This window comes from Vanessa atalanta, chromosome 5, assembly GCF_905147765.1.
Source record: "Vanessa atalanta chromosome 5, ilVanAtal1.2, whole genome shotgun sequence".
Lineage (NCBI taxonomy): Eukaryota > Metazoa > Arthropoda > Insecta > Lepidoptera > Nymphalidae > Vanessa > Vanessa atalanta.
In genome coordinates, this window is record NC_061875.1 from 11,534,056 (window position 1) to 11,559,982 (window position 25,927).

A 25,927-nucleotide genomic window follows, 5' to 3' on the forward strand; every position below is an offset into this window, starting at 1 on the left:
TAACACCGAGGTTTCCATTAACTTTAATTCATGTAAAAGTCTATGTTCTACGTTACTTTTTCTGTTTTCTCTTCAATTCCACACACTAGGTATATATCTCAAAGCACCTAATCACTCGTTGCTTTATGAAACGCAAAGGTGAGCTGTATGTTCCCATCGTCATTAAGCGAGCAAGTATTTACCTCTTGTACACATAAAGTTTGTTTGGAAACAAGACTTAACAAGATAAAAGTCGATAAGGTAGAAAAACGTTATGACGCACAATTATTTAAATAAATATTTAGTGCACAAAAAGAGTTGAACGAAATTAAGTTATATCCTGTATATTATATATATATATATATATATATATATATATATATATATATATATATATACATATATATATTACGTATTGTTTATTAATTTTTCGTACAATCTTTGAAAACATCTTATAACACTTCAAATGAGACAAAAGGCTAAATCTAGACTTTTTCTTTGTTTGTATTAACAAGGAGCACTAATGCGAATGTTATCTTTGAATGAAAATTTATGCATATAATATATTTATTTCAATTGCATACATTATGTATTTAATAAACAAAACTTTTATAAAACGACCAATTTACCATACTAAAATAACTTTTTCAACCATTTTAAATGTGTTATTTAAAGAAGAAGCCAAACTTTTATGGACCAATGTATATTCTACAATATGTTTCAGAACAATAAATAAAATCTAAGAAATAAATATTGAGTAAATAGCTATTCGTTTCACTTTATACATTATTTTATATTTGTTAGGAGATAATCTTATACATGTCAATATTAAATAGAGATTATAAGAGCACTTAGCAGATAAGCAAGAGTTGCAACTTGTGCATTTAAGTTATTGAACACAACAATAAATAGGAACTCATGCAACACGTTCCTAAGTAATTGTCTTGATAAGATGTCTGTTAATATTAACATCTAGATGTAATTACTTTTAACTCTCCAATTTCTAGGGTTGCGTAATTATTTTAAATTTCATTATGAAGAAATATCGGTATTTTTTTTAAATAATGGTGTGTTTAAATTTAGATTATTTCAAATTTAAAAAATGTGATATCTTTTAAATTTGAAATAATCTAAATTTAAACGTAAAAAAATAACTAATTTTATCTTCATCCAATCAGACTGACGATTCGACGTATGTTTTAAATATCGAAAGTATATCTGTCTGTAGATGTTTATGTACTCTAACAACAAAACTATTGAACAGATCGTAATGCTATTTGAAAAAGATCTAACTTTGATCCTGAACAAAACCTATGACTTAAGGGATCTAAAGTAAAAATTACTTTAATACAGACATCGCCGGGAGCAAATAAAAATTATTATTGTACATGAACTACTTAATCCAAACTTTAATTATGAACCAATATTATTCTTGGTAAGTTAGGATTTTAAACTAAGGTCGAAAACAAAACATAAAATAAAACTGAAGTTGAAATGGACTATTGCGTCTGGAATACCAAACGCAACGTCAACAATGTCGAGACTCCCATTCGATAAAAACACTTCAAAACATTGTCGAGCGCTCTTATAAAGCCCTGAAATGGCGACTCGACAGACTGGAGTGCACACGACAACTTATTGATGGCGAAATAAACACCTCTATGTAAATACAGTATAGACTAAGCGTTTCTTCTAGTTTATTTAGTATAGCAACAATGTTTGCGTTTACGTACGTTTCTTATTGTTGAATCAGAAACATACGTGTTTTCAGGCAAATCGTAAGAATTGAAAGTAGAGATTGAATTGCTTGTGAAATATTTATTTATGTTCAAGCTTTAGCTAATATCATATCAGCAGTATTAAAAAAAAAAAAAGAACGTGTGAAAGGTTCCATCATTCTGCGCAAACTTTTTGTGGATAAAATAATATTTAAAGATCTTACAAAAAAAATAACTCTGAGCTACATAGGAATGATTAGTACAGTAGGTACGTATAGTGTTGTATCATTAATTTTATTAAATGCGTAATTTTTCAGTTAATCAAAACAATATAAAGCATTCAACTTACTTTTTATTTTCTTTGGAAGTGAGCAAGAATAGAGCTTGATGTTATTTTCTTCTTCAGCGGTAGGTTAAAATGGCGCGTGTGACATACCCGTCTATTTCTGTAAAGTGTAACGGAACGCAGGACGGTATTTTAATGGAGAGGGATTCCACTCAAGTGACGAGTCCCAGAGATGTTTACAGAGTTTGCAAATGAGCGTTAAATTAGCGAATGTTTGTATAGGACAAATGTTTGGTAAAGACTTGAGGATTAATTTTGAAAATACGTTATTAGATTTTATCGTGACTCAGGGAATATTAAGTAGGCATTCAGAGTACGTTGTGGTCAAACAATAAGATTCAATATGATTTAATGATACACACGCACAATGCGCTTAATTATATATTATATTTTATGATTATTTAAATTATAAGTAAATTAAGTACAGTCTCCACCCTTACATTTATTTTTTTAACAGAACATCAATGGTTCTTCGCTTTACATGTTATTCTATTGATACTAAAAAATAGAGTGCGCATACAGCGCAAACAGGTGCATTTTCATAACGCGGTGGGATAGTGATCCAACCTGACCGGAAAGTTCAGGCGCAGCGGCTTTACGTGGGTTCCGGGAGACGAGAGTGTTCACAGTTCAAATATTTGGTTCTTTTCGGTAACAGTTTATTGATAAAAATATAATTTAAGCTTATTATTGAGCCCAACTAAGCTTTCCAGCTCAGACTCGACCTTGTCATTTGTAACCTTAAAATCTAGATAAACTAGACAAACGATGCAGACAATAAAACATTAACTACTGAATTAAAAATATTACCTACTAACTTGTATCAAAATCAATGTAACTTATTTTAGACATCAACATATTATAGATCGTCGAATACATGTCCGTCATTAATAAACTTAACAGTATATTTACACTTGCTTAAATTATGCGTCTACTAAATCCGTCGAAAGCATAAATAAAACATTTAGTATACAATACGTCGAATCGACTGTCAAGTTCAAGGGTGATTTATATGCACATCTGCGGCGATGTTCTTTGTGCGTCACATGCGCTCGCGCACCCGTTCATGCATCAGTGCACTTATTTAGGCATCTTTAGACGATTTTCGTGGATTTAATATATAAATTTGGACGTGGACTGAAACTGTAGGAAAAATAGATAGATAAACACTACATAGTGGGTATTGAAAACGCTTTCTTGACCACTTAATTTATATATGGGAATAGTAATGACCAAATATTACTAACTATGTTCTATAAGTTTACATTGCTTACCAATTATTATTTAAGTATTATGACATATGTACAGTATATTTTAGTATTCATTGCAGGTACTTCGATATAACGGTTTTGTTGTGAGACGTGTTAATGTTCCAACTTTATTCAATAACCATATATATTGTTTCATACAAGTTTCCGTTTAACATGTTATGTTCATGTTATGAAATCCAATAAGTCTCAGCCTGACCATAAACCGCTTGACTTTATGGGAGATTTCCCCACCATGTAGCAGAACATAATGTTAAATATATCAACAAAGAAATTGTTTTATATAAATTATTACGAACCCAACACTGTTTGCGTAATATTTTTTTACGATCGAATAAATATATCAGCTAAGTTTCAGAGTCAAGCTTAGCATATTCAAATGCTTTGTTTGATTCTGTAACGTTGAAATAGGTTCCAGTGGAAAGTTATTGGATAACCTGGCACAATGTAAATAAAAAATATTGAAAGTTTACAGATACTCTCTCGTTTAAGATAAGAGTGGTTGCATTAATTTATTTTATATTTTTTTCATTTTCAGGAAACCCCAATGACAAAGTTATGTATGGTAGACCAAATAAACGACGTAGCGCATCGTTCCCTGCACCACGCTCCCTTGATCGCCGCCACTCCCTGAGGATCTTCGGCTCCTCGAGCAAGTACTTGCAGCGATGCGCTTCCACACGCAGCTTGCACCATAAGCACGCTAACACGACAGATAGCTCGTCTTCTACCGACTACCCTCCAAGCGTAGAATCTGCGTCGCCTAGTAAGTAGAGTTTTCGTTGTTTTATGTTTTACACGACGTACTTCTATGGTGTGCAGCGCCTTCCGAAGCATCCAACTTAAACAAAAAGGTCATTGACAACACGACATACACATAAACTAATAGCTAGTCAACCATTATTATCATTTTTGTCAGACATTACATTGATTTAGCTTGATTAGAACATTGCTGAATAATTTATGATTAAGTAGTAGACCGCTAATCATTATTATTCTTATATCGAATTATTTAGCTTATATATTGCGAGCCGAAATGGCCCAGTGGTTAGAACGCGTGCATCTTAACCGATGATTTCGAGTTCAAACCCAGGCAGGCACCACTGAAATTTCATGTGCTTAATTTGTGTTTATAATTCATCTCGTGCTCGGCGGTGAAGGAAAACATCGTGAGGAAACCTGCATGTGTGTAATTTCAACGAAATTCTGCCACATGTGTATTCCGCCAACCCGCATTGGAGCAGCGTGGTGGAATATGCTCCAAACCTTCTCCTCAAAGGGAGAGGAGGCCTTTATCCCAGCAGTGGGACATTTACGGGCTGCTAATGCTTGCGAAAAATATTATCTTTAGTTGAACTGTTTCTATTTATCTAATGTGCCTACACTTCGAATAAAAAGCTATAACCGTCAATATTTATCGCATTCGCAGAAAAAGTGTCGTTGCTCTCCCGCTTATTCAGACGAAGCGGCCGCAGCAAGCAGACCCGCGCGATGAGCACCTTCTCTGCACAGTTCCCGCCCACTGAGTGGTTCAACTCCAAAGCGGTTCATCTACACTGTGTTGCTACGCAAACCGACTCTAAGGTAAATAACCATTTATTAAAATGTTAAAAACTTGCAATCCACTTAATTATTCGTTTAATATTTAATTTTACCGATTAAATAAACATTAAACGTAAATAACTCAGCAAATCGCCAAATAACATTTAAGTAGTTGTAAGTTTACGTACAAAGGAATACAACAAAAAGTAACTTGATAAATTATAAACATTAAAATAAAATTACAATACTGTGTAGAAACTAAGCGACTAGTTAGCACAAGCTTCATTGTTGTAGTGTAGTATAATTTTTTTAAATAAGATAACGTAATTTTTTATTTTCAATTAAATTTCATTGCATCATTCTTTCATTTCAGGAGTCACTGCAGAGTCAAACATCTTTCGTATCATCGTACTATGACGGTTCGGAGATTAGCAATCGGTCGTCGACATTACCTAGAAGGCATAAAAGACATCTTTCCACTGAGTCCGGTCTAGCGACTTCCACACAATACGACCATTCACCTGTAAGACAGTCCAGTCCTAGTTCTGGGAGTCTACCAAGATCAACTTTAAGTAGAAGTTCAACCAATAAAACCATCTTAGATCATTTTGGATCACCTCAAAGAAACAGCGAACCGAAATTAAGAGATAGCCCCAATGGAAGTTTACGCCGTATGGATTACTCTGATAATGTTATGTCCACAAGTGGCCCTTCAAGTTTGGAGAGTACGATTAATCACCGAACGCCCAGAAAAGATTGTAAAAACGGACAAATAGACCTGAATTCATCCATGAAAAGAACCTACCAAACTAGTAGCAGCGGTCATTCCAGTTTAGAATCGCACATATCAGACCGCACACTGAAGCCTTCGCCTAGTCATAGTAATGGAGCGTCGGGTCTAAGTAGAGCACAGTCACTCGTTAAAGTTCAAAGTCTGCAAAGTTCACCCAAAAGTTTACATAAGTATAGGACGAAACCTCCAATTGTCGGCGGTGAAACAATAAAAAACGGTAAAAGCGCCTCACCAAGGACTTCACCAAAAAACTGCCCAAGTACACCCAAAAAAACCGCAACCCCTCTGCATAACAAAACACTTGGAACAAAAGTTGAAAATCCAGCCACTGCAATGCTGGCTAGTTCGAATTCGAACAATTCTATAACACTTAAAGTCACAACCAATACAATGTCACAGAACGGCGGCACAAACACTAAAGTCTACGTCCAAAATTCACCTGTTCGATCTGTCATCACTTTTGAAAATGGAAAAGTTACCGAATCCAGTAGCGGAAGTAATATCTATATTATTAATGATGACAGACAGGTGGTATCGGTTTCGCAAAACGGTACAAATCAAACAGCAAATAATCCGAAGGAAACATCCTTTGACGTTTGCGTGGAAAAGAATAAACAAATTTACCAAGAATCGGAGCCTGTTAAAGTACAAGAAAATAAGTTTAATAAAAATTCGATTAATGACACGGGTATGAATAATAATCGAAAACTATCATTACAAATAGGCGGCGCGACAAACAATAATAGTTTTATATACAAAAATCAATTAAATAATACGAACGAAGTAGTTTCTAATCCATCATCTCCGGCCATTCATAATAACATAAACAACATGGAAACAAGCGCTAATAGTAACCCTTCGACGCCAACGAAAAGTTATGATAATGTACTTGGATCTTTAGGAAATCTAAGATATCAAAAAAACTCTTTGTCATCGACAAATACTGGAATTCATGCGAATATAAATTCGAATAGCGAACTAAAAAGCGTTGACCTGTTAAAAAAAGCTGCCGCTTTGCAAATGTTGAATGGTCTTCCAAATGTACATAACAGGATGAGCTCAGAGTCGATAGCGAATTTGTTAACGAAAGGTATCGATCAAAAACCGACGGTACTTGGCTCGGAACCGAACCTTGCACTGAAGAATTCAGAATTGATAAAAGATATTAATACTTCGACCGAGAAAATCAACTGTTTAGAGAACAAACAGAAACGATACAGCCTTAGCCAGGATGGGAAGAAAGATCACCAGGACTTTTATAATTTCCCTAGCCTAAGCGACTTGAGCTTTAATTTCACTAGTTTAGCTGCACAAAAGATTCTGAAAGGAGTCAGTATAAATAGCGTTGACACGTTGGTAGAATTAAACATGGCTGCCAACGGTTCGGAGAAGCAAAACAATCGTGATGTCGCTGCGGTATGCACAGACTTCGGACTTGTATAGTATATAGGCTTTGTTTATTTTGTTTAAATGTACAATAGTAGTTGTAATCAGTACACAATGTAAGCTAGTTAAAACTTATTTGTAACGACTTCATAACATACCTTAGGTACATGCTATATTTAGTTCAAACTTTGTACTCATTTGGGATTTTGTACTCGCAAATTATAAAATTGTCCTTTAGAAATCTCTTATGTATCCTTTTAACGATTTTTAGACTTAACTAACCTATCATCTACAAACATTAACTTAGAAATTTAATTCATTCAGTATTCATGAGATTATATTAACAATCAGTAAATTATTAGTTTGTAGTTCACTGAAAGTAATATGACAATAAAAATTACTTCAAGAAAACAAATGTGGCCTAAAAATACCCATCCATAAGGAATTTAGTGCCTATATCAAGTATTATATTGTAACCTATCACTTTTAAGAAGTAATGGTATATTCTAAACTTTACTAGCCTTTAGCACCTATAATTGTTTACACTTCATTAATACTTATTGCATTTTCCACAAATCAGCACTTCTGTTTGTGCCATCGCATATTTTCCAGTGAAATAGTTGAGTACAAACTAGATTACCTACATCTCCATTTAAAACAGATTCCATCCAAAGGTGGGAATTTATAGGGATGTTATGTAAAGTGTATGTCATGTATAAGTGCCATAAATAAAACCATATTGTAATGAAATGAGAATCAGGCAATTAGTATGATTTTTGTGGATTGGTGACCATTATTTTTATTTGTCTACTGCACTGTAAGTGTGGTCGAAATAAAGGGTAATATTTATTCATTAGAGAATATAATCGGAGTCAATGCATATTAGTGTAAGTGTTCAGTAACGCCATTTGTAAAAAATGTATTAACAATATAAGTTGATGCTTTACTTTAATTGTTTCATTTAACCCTGTCCCTTATTTAAATTGATGATATATATTATTTAGTTGTATTTTTAAACAAAAGTTAGATAAAATAGAAAATTTTATTAAATGCATTTTAAGTAACAGAATAAAATAAAAATATCATATGCTAAGAACAAGTTATAGTACTATGCTCCATTACATCAGTGACTTGTGACGGTTCAGTCTCAGTTTGATTTTTAATAGAATTGAGCCAGTCATCAGTAGGATTAATTTTTTTTACTTCTGTATCTGAACATTCACTTTTTTCTTCTAGGCTATTATCTAATGATTCAACTTGATAACTTTCTTTAAGATCTTCATCATTATTTTCAGTTACATTAACAGTGTTTATATTAGTATCTAAATCCCGAAATTTTCTTGAAACTTCTTCGGTTTGCACATTCACATAACACACACAATCTTCTGTTTCAGTTATTTGTTTTATAGCTGCCTCTTCAATAGCTTCTAATTCTTCTACATCCTCTTTCTCAGTTATTTCTTCAATTGTTTTATATGAATACATGTGATCGTCATTTGGACTGATATAATCTTCTAATATAAATGTACTATTATCAAAATGAAGTTTCTCGAAATCAATTACACCATACTTAGATATATAATCTAATAAAGTGGATTCATCGCTGTAGCATATTTTAATATTCTGAACACAATTCTTTTCTAAGTCTTTATTATCTTCGCATTGTTTTCGAATAACATCGAGTTGCCTTAATGTTTTTAGTTCTCTCGCTTTTAAGGTCGCGTATATACGGGCAAAAGATTTTCGCACTGTAGTCTTCAACTGAAAAAACAGTATACTTAAATTTTGTTTTTAAAGAAAATCAAGGAACATTAAGCTGTTCATAGTTTATTTACTTACGTTTTCAATACTTTGTTCCAAATCATCGGAATCACTCGCCATATTTGTTGTTGTTATGATATTTTTTAGTCGCGATGGTGATGTCAAATTGACACAACCTAGATACGAGGCATTTAGCATGAAGCATAAAGTTGTTGGTAACGTTTTAACGTTTAGTCATAAAAAATACCGTCAAGTATATATTTTTTTCTTTTGAAATGCGCATGAAAAATCGATGCAATATTTATTACACTGCTGGGGATTTTTTTACAATTCTTTTAAGATTAAAATTACCTTGGCATTATGAAAAACTAAAATAGGCACTACATTTTTAATTTATTAAAATTTATAGCGAATTTAATAAGTTAACATATTATTTTAAAGTAGAATTATTATTTTAGATAAAAAAAATCATAATAATATTTTGTTTATATGACATTTATTAAATAGCAACACTCAAATAAAAAAAAAACGAAATATTGATTTTTCGTTTGACAACGGCTTCAAATGAAAAACATCGAACATAGTTTTTGTCCTAAAAGCTAAAATATTTATTTCTATTACCAGTAAAAAGTGTGTTGAAGTGTTTGTGCTTAACTATGAGTGAAATTAGGCATCGACGAGGTGATGGCGACGGCAACGAAAAAGTGGAAACGGCTGGAGAATCCGATCATGTATTAATAAAATTATTAGTTAAATTTTTATAAACCAGTTCCTTAACTTACTGTCAAATAATATTGGTGTTGGTTTCCTAGGTGGATTCCGAAGAGGAAAAGGTTTTAGAGGAGAAATACGTCGACGAATTGGCGAAATCATTACCTCAGGGTACTGATAAAACTCCAGAGATCCTCGACTCTGCTCTTTCTGGTCTTTCCTCGCGGTAAGGAAAAAATTGATTTAATTTTAAAGTAAAAAAATAATAGTTTTATATCATTCCGTTTTTTTAATTAGCTAATTTATGTAAAACTAGACTTAATAACATTATAATCACTTTAAAAATAAAATTCTTAATTCTTAAAACTATAAAATTATATTTAGAAGAATTGAAACAATTATTTAAAATTGAATTATTACTTTTATTATTACAAATAGATAATTTTTTTCAGAATATTTCAATAACAAAACAGTTTAAAAACTAAACACATAACATAAAATAATTAACTAAAGTAATAAATAATTACTGAACCATCAATATTTATTTACCTTTTATAACCTGCTGTTATAAACATAATGAGAAATTTTTAAATTGTAGTTATTGAGCACAGTTTGCCTATAATACTATAGTTTTATTTAGATGGAGAAACTGGGTGATCCGAGGTATCTTCACCTGGTTGATGATTGGTGGGTTTTGCTTGCTCATCTATGGAGGTCCGCTGGCTCTCATGATAACGGTAGGTTTCCTTTCATATTATAATGCTTAGTAATTAACATTAAATATTCAATATTATTAAACTTTTTTTATTGATTGATGATATTAAAATAATTAAGAGTAAATAATTAAATATAAAAATAACATGCAGTTGTAAAATATTTTTAGTATTCTCAGTGAATTATTTAGTATTTATTGATTTTGTAATTTGTTTGTAGTGTAAGCAATATTTAGTACTAAAATTTATTATAATTTGCTACTTTTATACAACCTTGTAGAGTTATGAAGGATAATCCACTCTGTGATTTCCTGATGTGTTGAATATTTATTATATTCAAACAGATTTAACCATTTTAATAATTTATAATGATTACGACAGTAGCTTTATGTCTATTTAAATATTAAATAACCAAATAATAAACAATTTTTTTATCAAAAACTAAAATTTTTGTTTGAAATGATGAAACTTATTAGCAGATTCAATAAATTTTATCAAATAATTGTTTGAATCCTGTCATATGTTACAAAAATCTCTATATAAAATAATTGAAATTACATAGTGGTCATCGACTACATAATTTAAACAATGCCTTATAACAATGTATGAAAATCGAGTCAAGCACTTGATTAAATTAGTTAAAATTCCTAGAAATATTCTTAAAAATAACAAGTTTTATTGTAATGGAACACATTTGATATATCAAAACTGTATAAGTACAAAAAATATGTATATAATATACCACACGTAAGCAGTACTGATCATACTTAGCATTAAAAAAAATTTTTGAATTGACAAAACCTTCAGCTTAAATGACTATGAAACTGCAGTAAATAACTGATTTGCAGCATAATAGTATATTATTATTTTAATATCTCATATGTAACAATGTTACATTAATTGTGGTCATTATATCTTCCATAACAGATGCTCCCAGGGAATGGATTTAAGTTGCAATATCCCTTGTTACAAATTGAAGGATAATTAAATATAGTTCTATGCAATCATTTCTAGTGACGTCACTTATAGCGGCACTTCACGTAGCGTATCGTGCTTGCATCGATTTTCTGAATGTGCAGATGAACTATTTAATGATATTTGTATTATTCAGCGCCAACCCGCATTGGAGCAGCGTGGTGGAATATGCTCCAAACCTTCTCCTCAAAGGGAGAGGAGGCCTTTATCCCAGCAGTGGGACCTTTACGGGCTGCTAATGTATTATTTGCGTGAATATGTTAAATAACGCAAGTAGCGAACACTTTGGTTAGACATCAAAGGAAGCTTATATTTCCGTCGACTATCGACATTCGGCTCCCTCATAGCGTTTCGCTACAGTTGCGGTATATTGTGATATATATAATTAGGTAATTTGCGGGTTCCATGGTTCTATGTGTTTGCAATATTTGCGAATACTCTGAATATTTTAACAAAGCGATATCGCAACGTATGGCCGCTAAGCCAAGTCAAGTGCGGCTTTTTCGTATTAATTTAATAATAAAGCCGTATTAATTGAATGATTTAATTGAGTCTGTTTTTTCTATTTTATTTTGATAATGACCTTATATATACTGTCCTAAGGTACTCTGCGTGCAAGTGAAGTGTTTTGAAGAAATTATCAACATAGGCTACGCTGTTTACCGAGTTCACGGCCTGCCATGGTTCCGTTCCCTGTCGTGGTACTTTTTGTTGACGTCGAACTACTTCTTCTATGGGGAGAATCTCATCGATTACTTCGGCGTAGTGATCAATAGAACTGTAAGTAAATACAATATTTATTTCACTTAATCTAAACGTTAAATATTAGTGTTAAGATTCTATTTGGTCTTATTAATTTATTTACCTACTGTATATAAAAAAAAGGATATTTATTAGGGTAAAGTATATAATCACCATATATAACTTTCATGCTATAATAGTTGGTAACGAAATCTTAAAGCGGAGATCGAAATGTTACTAACTAGATATTTAATCGATCACTTAGTTATAAATTATTGGTATTAATTGTAAAGAAAATAATGTAATAAATAGGATTTCGAAACCTTGAAGATAAAGCCAACTAAAGCTGGGAATTTAATTAACAGTTCGCACTGTTATTGGATTTACACCTGCAGGTCAAATGTCAAACACAGTAATCTTGAAAATGGGGTTGCTTTCAATTTTAATACGATTGCGATTTCGGGTCTGTAAGAAAGATTTGTCAAGGTTTTTTATTTTTAATTGTAAAAAGTAACTTAAATTATATTGCTCAGGATATTTCGATTTTATTAAATATGTTAGTTTTTATGACATGTTATGATACATTCCGCATTTGAATTTGCTGCTTCTCTGATACTTTAAATTTACATACCTACATGAGTATTGGATCAAAAAGCACGTCAAATCATTTATTTGCGCCTCATTTCTCTGCGATTGTGTCGGAATGTCATGTTGAGCATTTGAGATTGACCGCTATTGTTTACTCCATCTAAATAGATGGAGTAAACGAATTTAGGGGAAAAAAAATTCAATAGAACTTTTATAATATTGATTATTATTTAATAATCAATATTATAAAAGTTCTATTGAGTTTTTACGTTATTATATTGTCATTTAATAATAATATACAGCTATTCAATGTAAGTTGAGTATTACAAAGTTACTTGTTTTACTGTTAGTTTAATGGCGAATAACTTTTTTATGACCACTTCATTTATTACCATGACAAAGTTTCATGGTTATAGTTTATACTAACATTTTGGTTAAAGAGTTTCTATATTGACTTTTTTTTTAATACCACTCAATTTATTGATTTAAATACTAATAAAGCTAAGTCAATGCCCTTTGTCGTATGGACATTAACTCTAGAATCTATTAATATATTTATTTAATGATTGGGTCGAATGTATTGTTTTTCTTTATTACGATGTACAAAGTCAATAATTACATGACACAGGTCACAAACAATATCGATTATTTTTAAATGTATAATTATAAACTTTTTGTTAATACATCTACAATTTGGAACATTTAATACCTGATAGGTACATACACTGCGATTTCAATGTCAATAAAATATGTTTTTTTTTTTAAATATTTGATAAAAATTAGCATGAAAATTATTGATTTTACCCTATACACTGTTCAATCAAAAATTAATTATATCGAAAAAATATGTAGGTTAAATATTCAATTATTCGTACAAAAACTACATCCGATAACCTTTACATAGGTAACGCGATAATGTTAACACAAAGTAATTTCATCAGATTTATTCAATATTATTTAATTCGGTAATGGATATTCGGAGTGGATGGATGGATGGATAAATGGTCTCAGAGGAAATCAAAGTTTTTTATCATAATGTCGTGAAGACATAAAAATAATAAACTTGCTTATTTAACAAAAACACAAAATAATCTACTGGCAATGATTGAGTCTTAAATAAATTTTAGAATGCGATCCAGGAATAAACTTTAATAAATAAAAGAATATCTTTTATTTATTAAAGTTTATTTTGTACTTTTTGTGTGCTTGGGAAATAGATCTGAGCGATGCAGAGATAACTTATTTGGTCAACAAATATGATTGATTTTGTATTCAAAAATTGCAAGTTCGAAATCATTCATATTTTTATCGTTTTAATAATGAAAAGATCAAAACCATACGCATTTATTTGAAGTGCTTTTTAAATACCATACTTGATTGTTAGATGCATAAAATTTTTGAAAGTACGTTTTTATTTAATGTGTTATTGTACTTTAATACGAAATAATCTTATTATTCATAATGGTTCAAATTTGCATCGTATTGCGTAGTCTCGGTAAGATAACGTCGTAACGTCGAATGTATACTTCGTGACTTGCAATTTTGCAAGACCAATGGTTTGAGATTTATAACAAAATAAAGAAGTCATCATCTACCTGTAATATATGGCCTATTTATTTACTGTATCGATTGTATTATTGCTGGACTAAATACTATGAAAGAAAGCGTTTCGGCTACTCCTTTTATCTTATCTTTTAAAATAATCAGGTCGTAACAAATATCTCTTTGGTTGTAAGTGCAAGTAAAATGAGAGATTAAAGCGACAATCGATTCATGGTTATTCTAATAGACATTTAATACCATTGCGATTTCAATTATAAGATCATTTTTATTGAATAAATATTACGACTTTAGTCAACTATTTCCTGTATTTTTCAATTTCCTGAATGTAAGGTTCCACGACGATATTATAATTTGACAATCCAATATAACTAGTAAAATGTAATTTTTATTTCAATGAATCCAATGATTTAGGATTAAATAGAGACATACACAATGTATTCGTAGATTGCAATTCTAATTTTTGTTATGAGCGATGCGGTGCCCTACGGTTATTTTAGTTCAAATACGTACAGTACAATAATATTTAGATTACTACATACTGTTTTTGTAACCCACAAAATGTGGTCTTGACGCAGGATATTTTTTCCAGGACTATCTCCATTTCTTGGTCACGTACCACCGATTCATCTCGTTTAGTCTCTACTGCGTCGGCTTCGTTTGGTTCGTGCTGTCTCTGGTAAAGCGTTATTACATGCGACAGTTCAGCCTCTTCGCTTGGACTCATGTGGCCCTGCTGATCGTCGTCACCCAGAGCTATTTGATTATACAGAATATCTTTGAAGGTAAGTGATATTAAGTGTTCAATTAATTTAGTTATATTATGATATTGTATAGATATAGTATGTATACTATACTTTTATGTGTTATTTATTTACACATATTCAACTTTAGTAGAAATTGTATAAGCTGAAAGCCGTAAGAAGTTGCTCCTCCCTTGTGAGGCGTAATGTGTTGATATAAATAAATAACATTTCTCTCGATGGGCTTCTAAACGTGATTTTTTTTTTTAAATCAGAAAATTTGATCCAAAGATAAACGAGTTAACTTTTCAGTGTTATATGCTAGACTAGATAGATTAGCAATTTAAATATTATAGGTACTCTTTTACAGGGTTAAAGAATTTATTTTTAATTTAAAACATAAAAGTATTAAATTGTTATTTGTACTAAGCCCTATTTAACTGCGGTGTCTAAAATATATTTATTGATAATAGGGTATCGCAGAGTGCTGCTAGTGTATCTGTGTACTACTGTATCTTGTTTACTGATGTGAATGTGAATTTTTAGGGTGGTCACAGTAGAGACGATGTAAGGGAGGCAAAAAGTTTCAATTTGCGAAACCAATGTAAACGTTTTTAAAACGTCAAAGATAATATTTTGATAAGTTCCATTGTAAAATTAAATACAATTGCTACAAACCGTTCGCCTGACCGTTTCGCTGTCGTAGTGCGGCGTTTTAATTTCTAATTGTAAAACAAAAATGCACTGATTTCGCGACCTTAATTGGCTGAACTAAATCAATTCGTATGTATTTAAACTATGATCTCTTTTGAAACTCGAACTCACTCGTGAAATATTAACGACCGACTTACTCGGTGAAATGACATTTTGATACGTGAATCCCAATGATTATTATAGTCAATATAACTTTTCTCAGTCTAAAATTTTCAGTTTCAAGTTTTCCTTACGGAATAGCTCTACGAGTCGCATAGGTCGTAGACGACGTTTAATTTAAATCCTTATATATACGTAAGATAATTAGACCGGCGGGCGGCTCAGCGAAGGCTGTAAGTCGATTTAAACGGAATTTACTATTATTTTTCTTGGACATAGTATTTTTTGATATTATAACTGATTATAACTTATATTGGGATACTTTTGTGTGATTAGAATTTGTTATACAATATTTTTAATAAACCTTATCTTATTGTTTTAGAATCCGAACTAATATTGTAATTGCGAAAGTATGTCTGTTTATGTGTTGGTTTGTTAACCTTTCACATTTTAATTACTCAACCGATTATCGTGATATTTTGCATTATTTTTGTCAAAAGTGCAGAGTAGAACATAGAACGTCTAACACCAGATCCAACGGGTGAAGCCGCTGTTGCAAACGACTTTGATTGCTATCTTTTGAGTTATGAGAATTAGCTTAAATTGAGTATTTAAAAATACCATTTTGTATACCTACTAAATTTAAGCTAAATCAAACATATACCATTATATACTCGTATATTACATTTTCTTTTAATATTGATGCTGAATAATCGCAGTTGCTTTAAATATTACTGCAAAAGATAATGCTCGTGTTTTTAGGATAACCCCACTGGTAGCCGATTATATTAAATACGACCCAACCAACCGATACAGAATTTCTTATCAGTAACTACGCTAAATAATCATCAAAATTCCCACCTCCCTCACAAACACACAAGTATCCGACACTATCTATAGATAATAATCAGACACATAGTCGCCGCGTGGACACTGTCAGGGACGGGAAACCGTTCAAACGCCGACAACTAGGTCAGATTGATATTGGCATTATAAGGTGAGGCGCACACTGTACACGTGAAGCTTCCTATATTAAACCTCATTTGTGATATTTGAGACTATAGAATCTCTTTAGTCACTATATGATTTAATCTATATAAAAACGAAACAACGAGAACGGAGAACTGCACAACTGTGGGATATTTATGGGCTAAAACAAGATTATATTATCGTTTATCAGATGCTTATCTTTATGTTTATATATAAATATCCTATGTATATGTAACTGAACAACTCTTAACGGTTGGACCGATTTCGATTAAAAAATGAGTGTATTTTAGTGTAGATATAGATAGCTTAGGCAATAGGTTGGTCGAATTGGCTCTGAAAGGTGGCGCTGCGATCAGAAAATAAATAAAACTATTATTTCACTAAAACAGTATCTTGAGCAAATACTAAGTATGAAGCAGTATATTTTGTATTTGTCGTTTAATATCAAAAATATTTTACTTGAGGAGATCTATAAGATCAATAAATATCATTGAATCGTAATTATGTTCTTATTTTAAATTTAAAGCTACCATCGACTCTGGAGGATAGTCTATCAAGTTTAGATTCGACAGCCAGCTCAGTTTTACTACGTACGTAATACGTTTTACTTTTTTGCTTGTTAGTTAATTCGCTAATTAACTTACTCCTGAATATTCATTAAAACATTGAAATTATTACTTATCCCGAATGTATATCAACGAATACTTTACTACGGTTTTTTATTATCTACTAACTTTTGCCCGCCACTTCGTTTGCATATAAATTCTTCTTAAACAAACGTTAGCGTCGTTAATGTACTGTAATAGTCGATGTAGAATTATATGTATACATGATACGTATATCGATTAGTGTTGTCTACTCTACTACTACTAGTGTTGGATATGTTGATGTCATTGGTTTTCTATGGATATTAGAAAATAAAAATACTTTAATATGAAGCATTAGTAGCTCCCTAAAACTATTAAATAGTGCTATAAATATAATAATATAAAAATAATATATTTTTATATCGTCGCTTGTTCGTTTTACTTGATACAATTATTTAATGCAAACTTCACATAATATATATAAATCATGGTTTGTCAATTAGTAATTAGATATTGATACCGATAAATAATTGAATTGGCGATTAAATTGAATTGATTGAGTATTGAGTATTATATTGATTTATAAGTAAAAATTGTATCAGTACTAGTTTTGTAAATCGTAATTTTAATTTTATTATATGGTCGTGAAACCAATGTTGGTTTTCAAAATACGAATGATAATATTACACTTAAATATCGCTATATATATATATATAAAGAAAAGTATTTAAGTCATATAAACATTTATTAAAAATAAGTCTTTTAATATACATACGCCAATATTTTAATATAGAATCCGTGGTAAGCTATTCAAAATAAATTTTCCTGCTTCCTATCGTCAAATGAAACTATTAAGATTTGCAGCCTCTTTGCGAAAGCCTTTTTATTATTAGAATAGAAGTCGAAAAAAAGCGATATTTAAGTGTAATATTATCATTCGTATATTGAAAACCAATAAATATATATATATATATATATATATATATATATATTATGTAAATGACTGTATCATAATTGTAAATGACATTGTATTACTTTATAAGGTTAAATCGCAATTTTTTTTTATTATAATTTGCGGTACTTACAAAATTTAAATCTTTTATGACGGTGCGAAATTTAATAAAGTATACAATGTATTTAAATAGCATGTATAAGATTCTAGTAAAGTACGAATAAGATAGAACGATGGTTATCAGCTGATAAAATACACGTGTCGTAAGATTCTCAAGAATTAATTGTATATTTATTTTTAATTTTGTACACATTGATTGATTGATTAATTGTTTGGAAATTCGAATGTGTTTGAAGCCATCTAAACATGTGTTTGGTATATCGTAATTTGTGGGAATAGGACTTTGTCTAATGATTAATATAAATACGCAAGATTATTATTCTTTATAAGGAGAGATAAAAATAAACGTACGGCGTCAACTTCGCATATGGCATGTGTTGAAATGCCTGACTCGGCATCTAGAAAGATACCAAAAATCTGTTAATTTTGACAGGACTTTAATAAGGATAGCTACTTGTCTTGAAAACAAGCGTAATAAAACCGTAGATATTTGCCATAGTGATAAAAATATTTAATATTAATGAGTAAGGTCAAAACTGAGAAATTTTCAAATGATATATTGCGAATATGTACTACCAATAGATGCTTCCCAATCAAAACTTGGTATACACAATTATGGAATTAAGGTTCTAGTGATACCTTTTAAATAAACTTAGAAAATAAGCCAACCGTTATTTCCCCTTTTTCTTACTATGGGAATCAATCTCACCGCACTCATGATTAACTGGCAGTATTGCGATGTGTATTTTCAAACATTCCATCACTTTAACAGCATAATTGACAGAAAACGCTTAAAAGGTTGGAATGTGTAACAAATAAATTGTATTAACTGTAATGTTAATTTGTTACTGAGAATCATCCATAAAATATATACTAACATTTAAAGTTATGGTATAGTTTAAGTAAAGTTACCGAACACAAGAAGCCAAGACTGGGACCGATAATGTATGATCGTCCGATACATACTATTATTCATATGAAAGATCCATATTACACGAATTAGTTGTTTTTGCGTCAATCCGGAAACAACATATAAACAAAAGTGTCTACTTAAAACGACATATCTATTGTTAAGCAGATAGCGTCGCGACATATTCTCACGCTGATAACATTCAATAAACAAAGCCTCGATTGCTGCTTAAGATATCTGATTAAACGAGATTGTGATAGATATTTTATAATAGAAATCGGCTTAATTGTAACGTATGTCGTTTGAAACACTGAAAACAATTAAGTGTTTGACATTGTAATATAAGAAGACTTTTAGGACTTTTTGAATTATAAAAAGGAAATTCTTCGATACTAATGAATATTTAAATATTTAATAGAATATTGAATCAGCTTTTCTAATATTTATCTTAAAGTTGTATTTCAACAGTTTTGAAGACAGTCGTTATAAAGGAACTTGGACCAAAATAAATAAAATATATACAGTACAGTCCCAATAGCTAAGCAGATCTTAATATTCCTAAAAGTAAAAAGCAAAATATTCAATATGTAATAAAAATTCATAATACAAAATTTAACGATATAAATAACTAAAATAATAAGTTCGATTCCAATTTTTATTATATATTCTTAAATCCGTTTCCAAAATAGTTTTACACTAAAAAATTAATAAAGATAACATTTGTAGCAATATCAATTAATGTAATTGCCTTAACTTAAAAATAAATAAAATTTATCGTAACGTATCAAAAATGCTGTATTATTAAAATCTTGAAACATTGCGTATTTCTTGTAATATGAAGTATCTAGCGCATGTCTAAGTGATGATGTAGCGATTTAAATTGGAACATTCGGTGTGTATTATATTTCATACAAGCCCGTTGCTCCGTAAACAATGGGTTATTCTTAGACGCCGTAGGATTTTATCCTCACTGAAATAGTGTACGCACATTGCAGATATAATTGTTTCAGAAATCACTTTTTCGACTATCGCTATGACTAAAGCATGACAAGTCTTTATTGAGCGTGTAAGCGATTTTTATCTAATAAAAACGAATTATGCAATTTATAATTATGATTTTAGATCGATTAATTATTAATATATAATGGATTTGTTTTTATGAAACGATATTCTAGTGTCATTATAATCGTTATAACAGTTAAAACTAAAAAATAAAAACGAAAACGTAAAAAAACATTTTGTTTCCATTTAATTGAACGACCGATAAGATTGGAGTTGATTTTATTTCCCATTAGCTTTTAAATGTATTATTTTTATGATTTTCCGACTTATATGAAGAACGTACGTTAGCACACGACCACTTTTGTTTCCTGTTGTATTATTGAATTGAATACCGACCTCATTTATGTGACAGTATCATTCATGGCTGTCATTGGCAAGTTGTAACAGTTACCTACATGGAGCTCCGTAAGAACAGTTTCTTATTGAAAAGCAAAAGACTACATGTTTACACTGAATTATAATTAATCTAAACCAAAAAAGAATAAAAATATGCACTGATGGACGCCCTAATTGTATTTAAATCAGATGGTAGGCTTATTAAATAAGATTATAAGCTACGTAACTTCACAATACGATTATAAAAAGCGCAGCAGTCTAGCAAACTATGGATAGATATTTATTTAGAGCAAAGCAGGTATATGCTTGTAGAAAACTACCTATGTTTGTATAAATATGTACGCACAATTTATCGTAACGATGGTATTGAGTTGTAATGGTTAAACAAAATTATTTTAAAAAAGAAATGTCGCACATAGATTTTGTAGAAAAAATAAAATGACATCCACTCTATTATTGATTTATATATTTCCGTGGCTAGTGGTGAATCGACGGTGTAAAAAGAGGCTTAAATATTTTTTACTGTGTCTATTTATTCGGCCGAAGGTGACTGCTTGCCATCCTATGGCCTAACACCATTAAGATTTACTCTACTGTTTATCTGTGACCTCCCAACCGGTGACGTAAGCAAGGTCTCCGAACAGCAAAAGACAAATCACAAAAAGATCGGGTTAAGCTTTTGTTTGCCTGCTAACCAAATATATTTATAAAAAAATTGATTTTGTCATATGTATTTGTTTAGAGTAAATAGAAAAAGATATAATCGCAATGAAAAACTAGTTTTTATGTTTATATTTATTACAAGTCATTATTAACTAAGTTTTTAAAAGACTACATAAATATAGTACTATAAGGTATATTAACGTCTTAATGTTGCGATGGAGTCATGCTTCATGAAATTTCATTAGGCAAGAACGTATATTTGTAATTTAAAATTATTTAAATGGCGATTGGTCAACACGAAACTGCATTGTATGCTAATCGTTTTATTATTTTTACCAATGTTATAAAACAATGAATTTATTTGCATAGTGTACCTTTTAAAATTTCATTCGAAAAAAAAAACCAATAGGCTTGTAATGATTACTTTTGTGCTCAATATTCGGTTAACTTGTTGTAACGACTAGGCCATCTCGGTTTAATTTAAGGTCAATGGTGTTTATTTTAATAACATACTTAAATTGTTTCAGGCTTAATCTGGTTCATAGTACCGGTTTCTATGATCATTTGCAACGATGTGATGGCCTACGTCTTCGGCTTCTTCTTCGGAAAAACGCCACTGATCAAACTTAGTCCGAAGAAGACATGGGAAGGCTTCATTGGCGGCGGCTTTTCAACCGTTTTATTCGGACTCGTGGTAAGTTGTTTGATTTTAGACTTAGCTGCCTTGTACATACAGAAAGTATTTGTTAAATGGGTCAATTTTGTAGCGAAGAAGCCATGCGTTACAAATTTGACCCGAAATATTTTTATAGGTCTATTTTTAGTAGCTCCACACATTTTGTACAGAGACAAGGTTATTTTATTCACTCGAATTTTATTTAGCAGCTAGTTAAAAAAAGGATTATTACGTAAAATTTTACTATAAATTTATTTATTAGTATAAAATCGTTTGCTCTGACTGACTTCCAACACACAGCCTATACTGAGTCTAAAAAGCTAAAATTTGGAAAATGTTATACAGCAGTCATACGCTAAAAAAGAAACGGAACATATGACGTATTTTACCTGCGCGAAGTCGGTGCCGTCAGCTAGTATATATGTAAAAATACAAACATATACACACATAATTTTTATTTATATGCTGTCACGGAGGAAATATTGATACACTAAAATATAATTTAACATATTTTTCAGCTATCCTACATGATGTCTCAGTATCCGTACTTGGTGTGCCCGATTGAGTACTCCGAATCCTTGGGACGTATGACCATGGACTGTGAACCGTCTTCGCTCTTCCGCCTGCAGGACTACACTCCGCCACAGTTCTTGCAACCGGTCATGAAAGTAGTAAGTAATTAACACTAATAAATTCTTGGTACTATTTACTCTATACAAATATTACAGATTTACTATAGACTCCTCCGCCATAGACCCCACTCTAACGTAGCCTTCTGACGTACTGTCACTAATCAAAGACAATAAAATGTAAACATTGACAATTTTTCAAATTTTTACTGATTGTTATATTCCTAACAATATAAAACCGACTCTATTTCAGTACGATTATCTATAGTCATCTTTAGTTAATCACCCGCGAAACATCGAAACATGATACTTGTATCATAGGAGAAATAACTGCCGTTAAAATCTGGTGGTTGATAGTGTGATCTAATGATGCGAAGTCTAAGGCATTGACCGCTTCCCTTAAGGAGGACGATTTTGCACAATAAGCTTCAAATCAAAATAAATGTTATTTGATGATAGGGCTTTGCGTGTCGGGGTAGGTATCATTCACTCATTTTTCTACCGCATAACAGCAATAATTAGTATTGTCTTGTACCGGTTTAAAGTGTAAGTGACCTAGTGTAACTAAAGACACAAGGGACACAATATCGGAGTTCCTGACGACGTAAGGATGGTTAATATTTCTTGCAGTGCAAATGTCTACGGGTTGTGGTGCACATTAACTCACGCTTTTCAGTCTGCCAAACTACATCAAATAAAATGTTCGTGTGTATGTGTGTGTTAAGTATAATACTATTATAATTAATTCAATCTTAAATGCTATTTACAGTTGGGTCGCGAGAAATTCAACATGTACCCGTTCATGATCCACTCGCTGGCGCTCAGCATCTTCAGTTCGGTCATCGGGCCCTTCGGCGGATTCTTTGCTTCTGGATTCAAACGAGCTTTCAAGATCAAGGTCTAAATCATAATTTGATATAATTGAATAACATACTACATCAATTTAATTATTCGTCCGAATAATGTATTTTTCGATACCATTGCATATAAATTAATCTTAAATATTCCAGGACTTTGGAGACGTGATCCCGGGACACGGAGGCATCATGGATCGCTTCGACTGCCAGTTTCTAATGGCTACCTTCGTCAATGTGTATATCACTAGCTTCATCCGCACCGCTACGCCTCAGAAGTTACTGCAACAGGTAACTATTACCAATAACTAGATATATACTCACCGCTCTAACCTAGCCTTTGGCAATGCTATATACAAGCTGATGGGCACTACCCACTCTTCACCTATTATATCGTCCAAGACCAATACTTTGTATAGCCGCCTTTGGTTTGAAGGAGGAGTCAGCCAGTGTACAAGTACAAGCGATCCGACATCTTGATATCGAACCGGACGGCTGAGATAATTCGTTCCTGATAGGTCAGCAATCGAAGTCACAATGTAACTTTAAAGTAGTGAGGGATTATTAACTAACGAATAATAGTGTTTAAGACTCGTTATCGTACAGTACTAAATTATATTTTAAATAAATATTGAATCAATATTGTCTTTAGTGTGAGTTAACCTGCACTGTTGCATGGCTATCCAAACTGTACATTTTTGTAGTAAATCACTACCCAACTGGCAGACATTAGAAATGCTTTCTCTCAGCGGCCGGACTGGCATATCGACGGATTGAGGAGTGTTTAAGATTTATTTCTGTGCAAATGCCTATAGATGAAGCTAAGCTCTTACCACCAGTTCAATTTCCAATTCTAACTAACTACATATATTATATTATAAACAAGCTATATTTAATATATTTAAATTATTATATATTTAAATGAATGTTAAAAACTTCTACTGACTGTATCGTTGCTTCTATTAAAGGTTTACAATCTGAAGCCAGAACAACAATTGCAACTATTCTATGCGCTGAAGGAGTCGCTGGAAAACAGGAATATACTGAACATGATACCCTAGATCATTCTAGAGAAATTACGGTATATTAATTTCTATAATATTGTTTTTGACCGAAATTGTAAGTGCAGTTTCACACTTGATGGATATACGCGACTACTGTATGTAGTTAAATGAAACTACAGCAATTTTTAACTGCTTTTTTTTATTTGTATACGCGATACATGTGAGTTATTTTAGTACACATTTATATACAGCATTTTGTAAAAGAAGTATAAGAAATATTTTTTTTATAAATCGCAGCGTTTTTGTGAAGTGTGATACTGCACTAAGGTATGACATATCCCGAACTGTTTGTTGAAACAGCATACATCTTATTCTAGTCTTTTTGATTTTGTACTCATTAACCTTTCATGCACTAATGACCACCAGAATTTATAACTACAAAGAAGATTATTTTTTTTCACTACTTAAAATGAAAAATTTAACTATTAAAGGAGCCATTCAAATTTTTCCCATATTCTACGGAAAAAGTTTTCATTGTATGATTTTCTCGTATAATCATTAATGACCTTGCTATCGTTATATATCACTTGGCTGGTACTTGCACTTTGTCCGTTGTTATCTAAACATAATAGTTAAATTAGTAGAAATATTTCATTCATATTAATCATCAATAAAATCTATAAAAGTATTAATTACTGAAGTGATACATATTCCTCCCTTTTGTCTTTGGTATTCAACATCTTTATATGTTGAAGATATAATTATAAATGATAAATGGTTGTATATATATCCTGTTAAATCAATTCAATTACAAATTATCCTTCTCAGAAATATTTTTTACCTGTGATGAAGGCTAAACCAACCTTTCAAAAATTAAGTAATTTTATATAACATTTAATTCTTAATGCAAATATAGAAGAAAAAAATTATGTTGAATTATTCTGTCAAGTAGTTATGATGTTAGATAATATTATATTGGTTTATTATGAATATTTTTTAATTAAATGAAATCCCTCATTCAGTTGAAACATTTCATCAATTGGATCAAACAGGGAACTTGCATTTGTTTCGTTTAGACTGAATAACGACTGTTTTATCGCGTGCTAAATATTTTGTAACTTTATCCTTTTATTTCGAACTTTATAAAATCTATTTTTGTATAAATTTTACTTAAAACATGTCATTCGAAAAATTCATTAATTGATTTATTTGTAAGTTGTAACTCATATTCTGTGGTTATTTTTAATATAAAAAAATATTTACGGGTTCATATGGAGTATTTAATTATAGCATTATCTACCTTGTTCGTAAAGATTTAAGACTTATATTCATCTGTTTTAATATCAAGCGGGAACAGGACAGATTACTGGATAAATATATGTCTTAAATGTTTTATTAATAAGGCATCTAAACGTATAAATTAATTATAGTAAATATTATAAATAATACAAAAAAACACTTTCATAGGAATATTCTGTCGTTCAAGTTAAGATACATTCTGTATGAC

At 31.1% G+C, this 25,927-nt stretch overlaps 3 protein-coding genes across 3 annotated transcripts in view; 2 read left to right on the plus strand and 1 right to left on the minus strand.

Moving 5' to 3' along the window:
* LOC125064090 (probable serine/threonine-protein kinase DDB_G0272282) overlaps positions 1-7,978 on the plus strand; it is a 146,957-nt gene extending 138,979 nt beyond the window's left edge. The window contains exons 7-9 of the mRNA XM_047670878.1: positions 3,850-4,077; positions 4,741-4,895; positions 5,227-7,978. Of these exons, the coding sequence (XP_047526834.1) occupies positions 3,850-4,077; positions 4,741-4,895; positions 5,227-7,089 (2,246 nt within the window). The 3' untranslated portion in view covers positions 7,090-7,978. The remainder of the gene's footprint in view (positions 1-3,849; positions 4,078-4,740; positions 4,896-5,226) is intronic.
* An 86-nt stretch (positions 7,979-8,064) lies between these two features.
* On the minus strand, positions 8,065-8,931 carry LOC125064211. The gene is made up of 2 exons (XM_047671150.1): positions 8,872-8,931; positions 8,065-8,793 (listed from the first exon to the last, which is right to left on the minus strand). Exons 1-2 carry the CDS (start codon positions 8,911-8,913, stop codon positions 8,122-8,124), a joined length of 714 nt encoding a protein of 237 aa, XP_047527106.1. The 5' UTR covers positions 8,914-8,931; the 3' UTR covers positions 8,065-8,121.
* A 423-nt stretch (positions 8,932-9,354) lies between these two features.
* LOC125064131 (phosphatidate cytidylyltransferase, photoreceptor-specific) lies at positions 9,355-25,248 on the plus strand. Its single transcript, XM_047670944.1, has 10 exons — positions 9,355-9,524; positions 9,606-9,730; positions 10,145-10,241; positions 11,796-11,972; positions 14,674-14,866; positions 21,785-21,951; positions 22,452-22,604; positions 23,332-23,460; positions 23,573-23,707; positions 24,385-25,248. Exons 1-10 carry the CDS (start codon positions 9,450-9,452, stop codon positions 24,475-24,477), a joined length of 1,344 nt encoding a protein of 447 aa, XP_047526900.1. The 5' UTR covers positions 9,355-9,449; the 3' UTR covers positions 24,478-25,248.
* The last annotated feature ends 679 nt before the right edge of the window (positions 25,249-25,927 follow it).

Bases quoted from the DNA above. Each gene is read 5' to 3' on its own strand.
- LOC125064131 (XM_047670944.1), top strand. From the start codon at position 9,450: ATGAGTGAAATTAGGCATCGACGAGGTGATGGCGACGGCAACGAAAAA. The intron at 11,973-14,673 runs GTAAGTAAATAC...TATTTTTTCCAG, and splicing joins GCGTAGTGATCAATAGAACT to GACTATCTCCATTTCTTGGT. The intron at 23,461-23,572 runs GTCTAAATCATA...TAAATATTCCAG, and splicing joins AACGAGCTTTCAAGATCAAG to GACTTTGGAGACGTGATCCC.
- LOC125064211 (XM_047671150.1), bottom strand. From the start codon at position 8,913: ATGGCGAGTGATTCCGATGATTTGGAACAAAGTATTGAAAAC. The intron at 8,794-8,871 runs GTAAGTAAATAA...CTGTTTTTTCAG, and splicing joins TGGAACAAAGTATTGAAAAC to TTGAAGACTACAGTGCGAAA.